The 14,471-nt window shown below is 35.7% G+C and overlaps 2 protein-coding genes across 2 annotated transcripts; one reads left to right on the forward strand and one right to left on the reverse strand.

Moving 5' to 3' along the window:
• Window positions 1-232: 232 nt before the first annotated feature.
• LOC117821884 (uncharacterized protein SCO4629-like) lies at window positions 233-4,416 on the forward strand. The gene is made up of 6 exons (XM_034696430.1): window positions 233-348; window positions 539-627; window positions 2,542-2,665; window positions 3,609-3,761; window positions 3,945-4,127; window positions 4,231-4,416. Exons 2-6 carry the CDS (start codon window positions 556-558, stop codon window positions 4,347-4,349), a joined length of 651 nt encoding a protein of 216 aa, XP_034552321.1. The 5' UTR covers window positions 233-348; window positions 539-555; the 3' UTR covers window positions 4,350-4,416.
• Window positions 4,417-10,892: 6,476 nt separating this feature from the next.
• LOC117821961 lies at window positions 10,893-14,150 on the reverse strand. Its single transcript, XM_034696543.1, has 9 exons — window positions 14,111-14,150; window positions 13,846-13,967; window positions 13,419-13,502; window positions 13,174-13,266; window positions 12,792-12,884; window positions 12,410-12,502; window positions 11,526-11,585; window positions 11,289-11,372; window positions 10,893-11,184 (listed from the first exon to the last, which is right to left on the reverse strand). The coding sequence occupies exons 2-9, from the start codon at window positions 13,882-13,884 to the stop codon at window positions 10,966-10,968; spliced, it is 765 nt and encodes a 254-aa protein (XP_034552434.1). The 5' UTR covers window positions 13,885-13,967; window positions 14,111-14,150; the 3' UTR covers window positions 10,893-10,965.
• Window positions 14,151-14,471: the final 321 nt, after the last annotated feature.

Raw genomic sequence — 14,471 nt, forward strand, 5'->3', positions numbered from 1 at the left:
AGCGGGAAAACACAAGTCTGAACCCTGAAATTCAGCTTGGTAATGCATCCTGTGTAATAGTAGCATTAAATACCTGGAAGAAGAAATGACTCGTGTATTGAAGTGGATAGAGAAGCTGTAACATTTAAGACTGTTTTCATGTAGTCAATGCAAAGAAATGTTTATTAATCGTAGAATTCCAGAATAAAAGGCTTGAAATGCTCAACAATTAAATGTAAAAGCTACAGCAGAAACCAACCAATGTTGTGGTCACTAGGATGACCTAAGTCAGCCTCCTCCCTCGGGCTGATGCTGTGATGAAGATTGCTGTGTCACATGCATTCCGTCAGTGAACCTTACATGACCAATGTAAGTCAGCACTACTGATGTTTTGATAACTGCTATACTTGAACCATAAACTTGTCATGACAGCCGTCTAAATGTGTACTGTAGGGGTCTGCTTTGGCATCATGAAAAATATTTTTATTTCATTTTGTTTTTATTTTTTTTATAATGTGGATTATGATTGTGAAGTATGCTCCCAACCCCCTGTCCACAGCTCAGCAGGTGAGAGGAATGGATGAAAAGAGTGAAAAAAGGGCCAGGATCCTGTGGGACTACCTCTGTCTGCGTCAGCCTCTGGAAAAAGTACGGACAGTGAAGTTAAGGAGATTTTTTATGAATGCCTATAAATTCACAATTTACACAATTTGCACCAATAAGAAATCCAAATCAATTGGGCTCTTAATCACCAGGATTCATAGCTGCATTTTCATATATTGAGCTCCAGGGAAAAAGAACCACAAATAACAGCCCTGACATTGTGCCTTAACAAAACTGAAAAAACAAACTCCTGCTTGCATTCGACAAGCAAAAGAAACATTAACATGACAATATAGCATCTGTCAAGGCAAGATTCGAATGTACGTCTTCTTTGTCTGTTTAGGTGTTTTTTTTTTCCATCACCCCTTCATAAAACTAAACCTGTATCTTTAGCTTGCTAGCTAACCGACCTCTCTCTGCAGTTAGCTAATGGCTAGCTAGCCCAAGTTATAAACACTATTGTAAAACTTGTCTATTGTATGGGGCGCCGTTTGAAAAGTTGTGCACACCAAAAATAAGAGCAACATTTCTCCACTTTTAGCTCCAAAACGTCATAAAAATGTAGAGTGAATTTTTAAGTCACTTTTTTTTTATCACATCAAGAGGAATATTTTTGATCTCCTTCACATTTAATTTTGTTGTGAAAATTATTTGAAGTTAAAATCATTGTTAAATCCAAATGCTAAATATAAATATGAATATAAATCCAAATGCTAAATATAAATCTAAATGTGAAATCTAAATGTTAGTTATAAATCTAAATGTTCAACGTTGAATATAAATGTTAAATATAAATATGAATATAAATGTTAAATATAAATGTTAAATATAAATATTAAATATAAATATAAATGTTAAATGTTGCTCTGCGATCCTAAATATTTAGCTGATATGCAAATTCATATTGTTGCCTAGCGGAAATACCAAAATAAAAGCTTCATAGAGCGATTCAGACTTAGCATTAGCAACTTAGCTTGTCCGCACCATAGACTGGGTCAGTACTGTCTTAGCTAAATGTTTAGGATCTTAGAGCAACATTTAACATTTATATTTACATTTTATATTTATATTTATATTTAACATTTAGGTTTATTTTTAGCATTTGGATTTAACAATGATTTTAAAGTAATATATTTAGTAATATAACACAATTAAATGTGAAGAAGATCACAAATATTCCTCTAAATGTGATTTTAAAAAAAGTGACTTTTAAAAATTCACTTTACATTTTTATGACTTTTGGAGCTAAATGTGGAGAAATGTTGCTGTTACTTTCAATGTGCACAACTTTACAGACGGCACCCCATACTATTGTCTAGCCTTTGACTGAGTTTTGTTTGTGGTTGTGGTTGTTGAATTAATTTTGAACTAAGCATTATCTGCCTCAAAGTAACCAAAAGTGTTAACTGTAAAAGATACTCCTGTGTATTAATGTAGTTAAAACTAACCTTAGTTATTTATAAGTTAATACTTTATTGATCCCCGGGGGAAATTCGGTGCAGCAACACAGACAAATCGAGAATAGGTTTAAATAAGTTTAAATAAAAATAGATTCAGAGAGATAAGAATAAAAATGTAAGGTATATACACAATGTTACACATGGTGTAAATAGTTATAATTACAAGCAGTAGGCAAATATTATTCTGTAGCAACAGGTTGACATTGTGAGAATATGGTTTGGTCATGACAGATTGCAGTGGCATAAATATATAAATAAATTTATATGAGTATGTAATATGACTGTATGAGAGTACAGAGAATAGTGAAAAAGTACAATACTACCATGATCAGTTGTAGTAAACAATAGTAACATAATTATTAGTATACGCTCTGTAATTTGCAGTTGATGTAAGATGGCAAAATGGGAGTGTATACATATAGTGTTGTGGTGGGATTATTTTTTCTTCTAACTTAAATAATGAATGTGTTGTTGACAGCAGTTTGTTTTTTGTCCTAAGAGTGACGTGATAATCGGCCTAGGGTGTCATGACCTGCGGGTTGCTGAGAGGTCAGCAGCACTCTTTTTGGAAGGATGGGCTCCCCTTCTGCTCTTTACAGGCAACCTGGGCAAACAGACTGCAGGTTTGTATGAGTATACCTTTCTTTCTTTCTTTCTTTCTTTCTTTCTTTCTTTCTTTCTTTCTTTCTTTCTTTCTTTCTCATGTTAAAGTGCTCGTTTGTTGGAAGCTCCGAAGAAGGACAGAAGAGAGATCGGTCTCAAGGTTAACAGAGTTTATTCTGGTCACAGGTAAAGCATGTGCTCAGCTAAGGTCTCAGAATGAGTCCCGATGTACAGATAAGATGAACAGAACATTCTGTGCCCCTGATGATTATACAGCAGAATAGTTTTCTAACACAAAGTCAGCAACATTTCTATTCTATCATTATAGTAAGGAGGGGGATACCCAATAACAAAAATACAAATATCCTTCATTCATCTTCCTTTTTTAAAAATTCTCAAGTAACACCTGTAAATCAAAGTAGTTTGTCATGGCTCAGTCTCAAACTCGACCTCTAAGATCCTGCACTGAGTATAAATACAAACTTTTTTTTTGGTATTGTTAGGCAGAGCTATCTGCTCTTGCTTTCTTCATGCACATACCCAAACAATCATATGTGATCTCACATCAATACGGAGCAGTTCATGAGCATGATCAAAAACACATTTTCTTTTAAAAAGTCACTCAAACAATTACTGGAGAATTTCTCATAGATATTGTTATGTAATCACTGTTGTGAAACTTTTTGTTTTATTAATTTTTGGTGCCATGTGTTTGTGACAATATTGTTTTGTTTCCATTATTTTGTTGTTTAATGCTACTCATCATGTATTTGATTTGATCATCATTTTTGATATTTATAATTCGCTGCTATAGCATTTTTGTTTTATGGATGTGTGATTTTAAATAATTGTTTTTCTTATTTTTATTTTGTTGTGTGGAGCCCAAGAAGACTAGTAACCACACTGTGGAAGCTAATGGGGATCCCAATAAAGAATAAAGAATAAAGTTCATATTTCCAATAGGCGTGTGGACGAGACCAGAGGCTGACATTTTTCTGGATGTGGCTCTACATATGGGGGTTCCAAGGATGAACATCTTGCTGGAGACTGAAGCTACTAACAATGGAGAGAATATTTGCTTCTCTCACAGAGTTCTAAAGGAGAGGAACATCCGAGGTGAGAAGTCACTAACTGTGCTTGTAAATTATTGTTTCAGATCTTTTTATACAACAGAAAGCAGAATATTGCCACCATGAACCGTTTTTTAGCATCTATTAGATTGATGTAAACTGAAGACAAAGAGATCCTTTTCAGTGTCATTTGTTGATCTGTTCATTTTTCCCCCTACCTCCTAAACAGTCTCCAGTGTTATCCTAGTACAGCAGCCTTTCATGGAACGAAGGGTTTATGCCACCTTTATGCGTCAGTGGCCTGGCTGCGGAAAGCTCACACATGCCATCGTGACATCACCCCAGTTAGGCATCCTTGAATACCCTCACCCAACTGTGGGCACAGCCTCTGATCTCATTTGTTATATGCTTGGTACTGCATATCACTCATACTCAAATGTCATTAATTGGTGAAATTAAACCGCTGTATGATTTTGTATTCTGTTAAATTTTTTGATTTGGCCCATTTTTTCCAGGTGTGGTGGAGAGAATTCGAGACTATCCTCGTAAAGGCTTCCAGGTGGCACAGCAGCTCCCTCCCATTGTCTTGTCTGCATATCAGTGGTTCTTCCAAGCTGGCTACAGCCCCAAGTAAACAACACATACTGTATTTACTGTTTCTAAGACTGCAGGTTATAATTAAATCCGCAATTTAGTGATTTCTCCAGAGAGTCCATTCAATTATGTTTATCTTGTCACACTGCTGCCAGTTTAATGTAGCTGCAAGAGCAGTACATGATGATGTAAATTATATTCTTCTGGAAAACAAACAAAAAGAAGAACGACTACACACTGTGGCATGCAATATAAATAAAAGTGCCAAAAGTTGGGATTTTAGAGACATGAAACATGAAGAACTCACATTGAAAATGTCTTTAATTCACTCTCAAAATAATCTCTTAAGCATTTTATCAACCCCAAAATAACGACCAATTTGTAATTAAAAGTTGATAACACACACACACATACACACGCACACAATAAATAATAACAATACAATTGAAGGTGTTAATGAAAAAATAACAATCATTTTAATCTAGGTTTAAAATATCACACTAAAAGAAAATGAATAAGCAGGATCAACGTTTATTTTCCATAAAGTAGTTCCTGATCTGTAAATTAATAAGGTAAGTACCTCTTCTAATGTAGATGTTTTAATTACATGTAAATATGTGCCGTAACTGAAAGTATGCCAGTATCACTTTAAAACCACTAGGAGTCAGTACTCTATAGGAAGTTTTTTTTTTTTTATAACAGAGTTTTATTGTTTTTTGTTTTTCCACAAACAGAAGAGAACCAAATCAAACCACACATCTTGCCTTCAAACCACATTACACATTTAAAATAAAACATTAAGAGTGGATTATATAAAGACATTTACATTAGAAAGAGAAGAGAAGGAAGAAGAGAAAAAAAGAGAAAAGAATAAAATAAAATACATAAATAAATAAATAAATAAATAAAACAAAATAACATACTGCCATCATATCATACCTTACATTCCAAACAAGGAAAACCCAGCCGCCAGACCCCCACAGGTCAATGTCATGCATATTGCCATTATAATAAGTTTTCACATACCAAGTACAAGCAAATATAATACCTGATAACAAAAGGCAAAGCTAGCTAAGCTAATGACATTAGAGACTGAATAAAAAAACGAAAAAGATAAAGCAGGATGCTTATTGATTAGCTCTCTGCAGGTGTGGCCATTTTATGTCGTTTTGTCCCCTCATCAGAAGTTGAGTCAGTTCTTTAGATATATAACTAAACACAGGAGACCACATGTCAATGAAGTGCCTCTCATTACCCCTTAGAACCCCACTGATCCTTTTCGTGAGGAAGGACCCTAAATATCTCGTGATACCACAGCGTAACAGTTGGCCGTTTATCTTTAATTCAGTTTATCAAAATACATTTTCTAGCCAATAACAGCAGTTTGTCACACAGTTTAAAATGTGGTTGTGTTAATGCAACCAATTTTGAGGGGAGGCTGAGAATGAATAGGCCTGAGTCCCTCTTGATGCAGGTCCAGAAAATGCCACTCAGTACTTTTGAAATTGCACCCCAGAATCTTATCAGTTTCCACTGCCAAAAATAGTGATAGTAGGTCCCAATCTCCCTTCCACATTTATTGCACAGGGGCGAGGTCTGACAATCCATCTTATTTAGTATGTAAGGGGTTATATGTAAGCAATGTAAAATTTTATACTTTGTTTCTCTAAATCTGTTACACGTGAAGGTTGATCTAACTTCCTTAATGGCCTCCTGCCAGTCATCCTCAATGTGTGCTGTGTCAAGGTCCCCCTCCCATTTCTGTGCAATATCTCTTACATATTCTATAGGAAGTTGATTGTTTAAATTAATAGTTATTTTGAAAAAGGCCAAATGTGAAGGTAAGTAATTGTATCACACATTGTGCTGTAAGTAGAGTATATTTCTGCAAGCATTTGCATTTAAAAAAATTGTGAAGTATCGAATGTAACTCAAATTTAAACCCACTGATAACTGCATCCATGCATTTTATGTTAAATGTGACAATCAGTTGATTTAATAAAAAATGTATGAAGTTGTTTACCAGGATCCTTAACACTGCATAAATGATGTCTTAGGCCCCCTACAACACACACACTCACATGTGACACACAAATACACACACCTATGTTTTTTTAACTGTCAAAAAAGCAACAAACACAAAGCTGACTTGCCAAGCTGGTCATGATAGCGTCAGTAATTATCTTATTTCCTTGGAAGGGTTGTGTTTACGCAAATGCACACCAGCAGATTTCTGTTAGTCATGCACCAAGCATGCCTCAGCATTTTCAAAATCTCAAGATTGGACTAATGTTGTGTAAAAGGCAGTATACTTTCCCCTCTTAAAGGATCCTGTTAAACTTTTTCATTCTAGGACATAGGGGTCTAGGACACCATTTCTATAGAAATGATGTCCTAGACCCCTGAAAATACACACATACACGTGTGACACATAAATACACACACCTTTTTATTTTATCTTCAGACAAAAAAAAAGAAAAAAAATGAAGCTGACTTGCCAAGCTGGTCATGGTAGCGTCAGTTATTATTTTATTTCCTTGTAAGTGTTGTGTTTATGCAGGAACACACCTGCATATTTCTGTTAGTCACATGCCAAAGGAAAACAGATTTTGATCCCCCAAAGCATTTTCAAAATCTCAAGAACTTGTATTCGACTAATGCTGTGTAAAGACAGGCTTGCATCATATTATCAAAGTACTGAAAAGGCTAAAACAGTACATGAAAAAGTTAAACAGGATCTATTAGAGGGGAGAGTAGAAATTATGTCCTAGACCCATTAACATACACACATACACTCACACCTGACATACAAATACACACACCTTTCATTTTATCTACAGACAAAAAAACATAGGAACAAAAAATTGACCTGACATGCTGGTCATGGTTGGTTGGGATACCATGGAAGTCATCAGTAGCAGAAATCTGCTGGTGTGCATTTGCGTAAACACAACCCTTCCAAGGAAATAAGATAATTACTGACGCTATCATGGCCAGCTTGGCAAGTCAGCTTTGTGTTTGTTGATTTTTGGTTTCTGTTAGTCATGTGCTAAAGCAGGATGGACTATGATCCCCTCAAGGAAATTTCAACATTTTCAAAATCCCAAGAACTTGTAATGGACTAATGTTGTGTAAATTACCGGCTTGTATCATATTATCAAAGGCTAAAACGGTGCATGAAAAGGTTAAACAGAATCCCTAAAAGAACACAGCAGCAATTATGCCCTAGACCCCTGAAAATACACACACTCACATGTGACATACAAATAGAAAAAGCTTTTTATTTTATTTACAGTCAAAACAATCAAACATGAAGCTGACTTGACAGGCTGGTCATGATTGATTGGCATCCCATGCCAACTATAACTCACCAGTAGTATTAGTCATCATCTCTCTTCCTTGGAAGTGTTTACGCAAGAACAAACCTGCAGACTTCTGTTAGTCATGTGCAAAATCAGGATGGATTATGATCCCCTCAAAGAAATGTCAACATTTTCAAAACCCCAAGAACTTGTAATGGACTAATGTTGTGTAAATTACAGGCTTGCCCAATATTATCAGGGTACTGCAAAAGCTCAAACAGTGCATGAAAAAGTTTTACAGGTTCCTTTAAGAGGGGAAAGAAGAAACTATGTCCTAGACCCCTTAAAATACACACATACACTCATGCGTGACACATAAATACACGCACCTTTTCATTTTATCTAGAGACAAAAAAAAACAAACAAACATGAAGCTGACTTGCCAAGCTGGTCATGGTAGTGTTAGTTATTATCTTATTTCCTTGAATAGAAAAGAATAGAATAGAATGCTTTTTTTGTCATTGCGTGACTTGCATACAATGAAATTAGGAATTTTGAAAGTGTTGTGTCTACGCAGGAACACACGTGCAGATTTCTGTTAGTCACGTGCCAAAGGAAAACGGATTATGATCCCTCAAAGCATTTTTAAAATGCAGTAGCATCAGACCTTATCTTTCTTCCATGGAAGTGTTTACGCAAGAACAAACCTGCAGACTTCTGTTAGTCATGTGCAAAATCAGGATGGATTATGATCCCCTCAAAGAAATGTCAACATTTTCAAAACCCCAAGAACTTGTAATGGACTAATGTTGTGTAAATTACCGGCTTGTATCATATTATCAAAGGCTAAAACAGTGCATGAAAAGGTTAAACAGAATCCCTAAAAGAACACAGCAGCAATTATGCCCTAGACCCCTGAAAATACACACACTCACATGTGACATACAAATAGAAAAAGCTTTTTATTTTATTTACAGTCAAAACAATCAAACATGAAGCTGACTTGACAGGCTGGTCATGATTGATTGGCATCCCATGCCAACTATAACTCATCAGTAGTATTAGTCATTATCTTTGTTCCTTGGAAGTGATATGTTTAAGCAGACACACCTGCAGATTTCTGGCAGTCACATCCGAAAGCAGGACGGATTATGATCCCTCAAAGCAACATCAGCATTTTCAAAATCCCAAGAACTTGAAATGGACTTACGTTATGTAAAAGACTTGTATCATATTATGAAAGTAATGCAAAGGCTAAAACAGTGCATGAAAAAGTTACCCTTAAACAAACCTTAAAAGTACCACAAACAAAAAATTAAACATCCATGTCCATATAGTCACCATAGAAATACTGTTACAAAAACCTGACACCTGTTGCAAAAGACAGAAGCATTATCTTCTGACACAAAATATGTTGCGGATGTATTATAGGATCTTATTTTAACTTATTCTAAAATAGTTTTCTGTCTGATGATTTAACTGACAGGTTGTCCACAATAAGTAAACTGTTCAACAATTAGGCCTGTTCTCTCGGGCTGACCCAACCCTGCTGCTGGACACTGATGATGACTTTTTCCGTAACTATCGCACAACAGGCAGTTGTAATACCTGAGAATACTAAAAATATATAGACTTTCACCAGTTGGTTAAAGGCTAACTCGTCACCAATTTACTTACTTGCATTTTTTTAACCAAAGATCTTGAAATGCTCTCACTCTGAAACTCCTGTGGGGAATTTTTAGCTGGTCATAGAACAGAAAAAAATGAATGCTGATGCCTCTTTAAGAGCTTCAAAAGCAAGCATGACCATCAGCATTAAGATTGATTATCTATATATTGTTAGTTTTCTTGTCAAAACGGAGACCAGGGGTAGGGTTCAGATGAACAGAGTTACAAAATGCTGCAGAAATACAGGCTCATACATTTGACTGTAAACAAATCAGAATTTGTTTATGTGCCAGAAAACAATATCAGGACAAAATCAGCAGAGGTATGATGTAACTGCTGTAACTCCATGAATTTCCCCTTTGGGGGATGATTAAATGATTATCTTACCTTATTATCTTATCTTATGTACTGCTTTGTCTATATGGGACGCCGAAATTGACACAATACTAAGATTCCTCACGGTCACTTTGACTTTTGTTCTACAGTACCCCATTTTAATTAATAATGCAGTTTGGGATTAAATCTGTTCATACCTGGGCCCTACCCTACTGCACACCCACTTATATAACTTTGTGGTTAATTTTTTTTCTACTTGCTGCTGAATCACAAAAGCACTGCTGAACACAAGAAAATTGGACCTGAATTGACATTGAGTCTGAGACACACTAATCTTAATAACCTTTCCAACAGCCATGATAGTGGTTGATACTGACTTCAATCTGCTTGACTCAAACAGTTTTCATCAAATACTAACACATTCATCTTTCAACCAGCATTGACCTAAAAAGAATGAACTTAGAATTTTAAGTTTGTACTGTGGTCTTTTTTTGTGTGTATTCCAAAGTTGAAACACAAAGACAGTGAATTGAAGATTAATGTTATAGACAGCCATTCGTCCAGTCAGGTTACATTTCAAGTTGTTTTGCTTCTTAGCTTTTACTTCATTAATTTTTAATTTGTTTCTATGAGAACCTTTTTAACTCTTTGTAAACTCAAGGGGATGGAGTTCCCTGGTTCATTAACATTGTAACACTGTAATATTTACAACACCACCCTCACCTTTGTAAAAACAGTGATCATCATCATGCTTCCAGGCTTAGAAGTAGTGCTGGGCGATAATTCGATAACGATAATTATCGCGATATAATTTTTCTCAATATAAATATAAAAAATTTTCAATAAAAATTTTATCGAATTCAAAAAATTCGAACAGCCAATCAAGTCGCGGGATGAGATGTAGGCGGGGCTTAAAGACGTTCGGAGCGTAATGTAAACATGGCTGAGCTGAGCAACAGCGACGCTGAGGGAAACTGAAAACTTACCAGCTCAAAGCAAAGCCGTTAGTCTGACACTGTGTCGACTCTGTCGAAACTAAAACTTCTCAAAAATCTAATTTTACACAAAAGACCTGCTTCCTGTTAGCACCGTCAGAAATGATGGATTCAAGAAGTTTATCAGAAAACTAAATCCAGATACAAACTAACAAACTGTCTGGTTTCTTCAACTTTCACTCACGACCAAAAATCTGATTTTACATTTAATCAAAATAATTGTTTAATATTTATTGTGATAATTATCGATATCGACTGATATGAAATATTTTATCGTGATAACATCATTTTCAATATCGCCCAGTACTACGTAGAAGTCGCTGTCAACATAACAGTCTGAAGTTTGTTCATCAGTTCAGAGACTTGTGTAAGTGGGGTTTTTGCTCGGCATGCAGACTGAGGCTAGACCATTGAATCTGGAGTCCAGTACCAGATCCAAGTCAGGGTTCAAGGCTATATCAGGGATGGAAATGGCATCAAGGACATCGATGGGTTCTCTGTTTTCCTCTTCAGCGTACACATGAGGAGCATAATCACCCAGCTCCTCACCTGGAGATTGCAGAGTGTACAACTTCTGCAGTAAGAAGAAGGTAGAGGGGGAGGGGAAAAGGACAAATATTTTTTTAAAAGTTACTTGACATTCTAGCTTTGCAGTTTTTTTTAGCTTCTTTTGCTTACCATATTTAGCACTTTGGGTAGGACTCCATTAATAACCGCAACATTGGTTTGCTCAGTAGCATATTTGCTTTGTCGACCAGAACTCTGGAAAATCAGAGGCAGATACATGGATGACATATTCCAGCAAAAACTAACATCAGAAGTTCAAGCAATGTTTCAAAAGCAAAATGTGTGGATATAAAAATATACAAATTCAAAGTTTCTCAATGGATCTCAAAGTAGTGTAGTTTGCAGTACCCTGCGCGATGAGAATTTGTTCTGCTGAATCCTTCTCATTGATGATGACGCCCCCATGGACTGAAAATAAATAAATTATTTTTGATAAGGGTTTGCGTCATATTGAAAAAACATAACCTATACAGGGGTAGATATGTATTCCAACCAATTGCATCCCTCATACACGTCTTTAGACGATCATTAAATATCTGATGAGGATATTTTGACATTTTAATAAAAAACGAACTAGTTTGCATTCCCAGTAACTCCCTCTGTGTTTCAACAACTGTGTAAACCCCACAAACACTGACACGTTCAGCTGAAGGTCTCCAGTTTACAGGGTCACTTTTAAAACCGTAACACCGGGAGAGACGCATTTGCGGAAGGCTGAGAGAAGACTATACAAGCTGCTAAATCAAGTGAACCACAGCTTCAAATAAGATAGAACAAATAAAAACAAATGAAAGAAAGAGGAATCAAGTGAATCACAGATGTGTGTGATGTTATTGTGGATGGAATAAAAATACTGCAGGTCATCTACCAATCAGACATGTTCAGCATTGCAGGCCCTGCCCCCCAAAAGCCCTGGGACCTTTGAAAAGTACTACCCCCCAAACAGGGGCTTTTTATGGGGGAGATTATCTATCCCTGAACTAAATTTATACCCTGAGTCCTCCGGTCGAAACGCTCCTAGTTCCTAGTTCCTATGGTCAATAAATGCCTAAAGACAGTGCACTAGTGCTATGCTGACTTACTACCAGCAGGTAAAATAAGATGTAAGTGGCTTTGGCTACAAAAAACATACTTGTTAGTAAGATCAAATAATTACTCATTATAGTCTTGGCATTAGTATCATTAGATGAAGCCATTCCAACAAAACAATTCCAACATCAAATTTTCTTTACCCTGTCAAAATAGTCTGCTTGCTGTTGTACTTCTCTTTGTGCCGCGGCGGCCTGCTGAGCTCGTAACATTGACGCAGTTCTCTGATTTGTTGACTGCAAAATAAAAATAGAAACTGTAAGTCAAAAATAGAAACAATATTTATTCTAACAATACAAATGATACTAAAGCCCATCATAGTGCATGAAGAGTGAAGAAAATTGTTTAGATTTTTTTAATTGGTGTGTTTGCTATGCTGACTTACTACCAATAGGTAAAATAAGATGTAAGTGGCTTTGGCATACTTGTTAGTAAGATCAAATAATTACTCATTATAGTCTTGGCATTAGTATCATTAGATGGAGCCATTCCAACAAAACAATTCCAACATCAAATTTTCTTTACCCTTTCAAAATATTGTGCTTGCTGTTGTGCTTCTTTTTGTGCTGCAGCGGCCTGCTGAGCTTGTAACATTGACGCAGTTCTCTGAATTGTTGACTGCAAAATAAAAATAGAAACTGTAAGTCAAATATACAAAGAATATTTATTCTAACAATAGAAATGATACAAAAGCCCATCATAGTGCATGAAGGGTGAAGAAAATTGTTTAGATTTTTTTAATTGGTGTGTTTGCTATGCTGACTTACTACCAGCAGGTAAAATAAGATGTAAGTGGCTTTGGCATACTTGTTAGTAAGATCAAATAATTACTCATTATAGTCTTGGCATTAGTATCATTAGATGGAGCCATTCCAACAAAACAATTACAACATAACATTTTCTTTACCCTTTCAAAATATTGTGCTTGCTGTTGTACTTCTCTTTGTGCCGCGGCGGCCTGCTGAGCTCGTAACATCGATGCAGTTCTCTGAATTGTTGACTGCAAAATAAAAATAGAAACTGTAAGTCAAATATACAAACAATATTTATTCTAACAATAGAAATGATACAAAAGCCCATCATAGTGCATGATGGGTGAAGAAAAATATTTAGAGGCGTATCATTTAAAACCATGTTTTTTGAGTTACTTACTTGTGGAGCTGCACTTGTTTTGACTTCAGATTTTTTCATTATTTGGTTCCTGTTTTGACTGTTCACTTTGTGTTTTGGCACAACCTGTTGAAGTTTTAAGGGCAGAGTTAACCTTTTAAAGCAACAATTCAAAAGTTATATTTATATATTTTTGGTTTTAGTACGAGTAGTAGTAGTTAAACGGGGATATGTACCTCTCCTTGGAGGCACACAGATATACCTTACTCTATATTTGCTAAAATGCTTTTGGAAAACAAAGTTGAGATGCATTTTCAAGCTCCTCTTTAACCTCTTTTAACAGTAGAGTTGTAATGAAGCATTAAGTAGAATGTAATCCAAACATAAAAGATGAAATGCACAAATTGATACGATTGTTTGTTGCCTACAGTAATAACAGGTAATATTGTATTGTAATGAATGTAAATACTTTGCAGTCAGTTCCCATTGTTTCAATGTTGCCGCTCATCAGATGCTGTCCTGAACCTTCCTCTTCGATTATCTTGACTTTCTTTTTCTTAAATGACACCAACAAAGCTAAAAGGAGCAAACCTGAAATACAAAATGTGAATGATTACGTTTTTGTTTAACAGTTTCACATAGAAGATAGTGAGATGGTGCAGCCGACGGCATAGAAATAGCTGTATTTTTTTCTACTTTTAACTTTTGAGAGTATTATTGGACATGCTAATTACCTACAACCAGTAGTCCTGCAACAAAAATGATCCCAACAAATTTTCCTCCTGCTGCAGCGCCAGTAGATTTGCGAACACGACAGTTTGGCTTCTCTGGGTTTATGCAGTCGCACACAGTAACTGACAGGTTGTGCACAGCGGAGTTGTGCTGCAAGTCAGACACTTCCAGTTGCAACTCATAGTTTCCAGAGTGAACTTTGCTTTCTTTGACCAAGTTGGTGAAGTACCCTGTATGTTTAAATGAGTTGATATATTATAAACTGATATATATATATATATATATATATATATATATTTATATATATATAGAACAAACTTTGCAGAAGTTATACTATCTTGGCCACATTTGAAAGGATTGGTA

The sequence above is a fragment of the Notolabrus celidotus genome, chromosome 11, assembly GCF_009762535.1.
Source record: "Notolabrus celidotus isolate fNotCel1 chromosome 11, fNotCel1.pri, whole genome shotgun sequence".
In the NCBI taxonomy this organism is placed as follows: Eukaryota; Metazoa; Chordata; class Actinopteri; order Labriformes; family Labridae; genus Notolabrus; species Notolabrus celidotus.

Bases quoted from the DNA above. Each gene is read 5' to 3' on its own strand.
- LOC117821884 (XM_034696430.1), top strand. From the start codon at position 556: ATGGATGAAAAGAGTGAAAAAAGGGCCAGGATCCTGTGGGACTACCTC. The intron at 628-2,541 runs GTACGGACAGTG...TTTTGTCCTAAG, and splicing joins TGCGTCAGCCTCTGGAAAAA to AGTGACGTGATAATCGGCCT. The intron at 4,128-4,230 runs GTACTGCATATC...CATTTTTTCCAG, and splicing joins TCTCATTTGTTATATGCTTG to GTGTGGTGGAGAGAATTCGA.
- LOC117821961 (XM_034696543.1), bottom strand. From the start codon at position 13,884: ATGAGCGGCAACATTGAAACAATGGGAACTGACTGCAAA. The intron at 11,586-12,409 runs GTAAAGAAAATT...ATTTATTTTCAG, and splicing joins AAGCAGACTATTTTGACAGG to TCCATGGGGGCGTCATCATC. The intron at 11,373-11,525 runs GTACTGCAAACT...CTGATTTTCCAG, and splicing joins ACAAATTCTCATCGCGCAGG to AGTTCTGGTCGACAAAGCAA.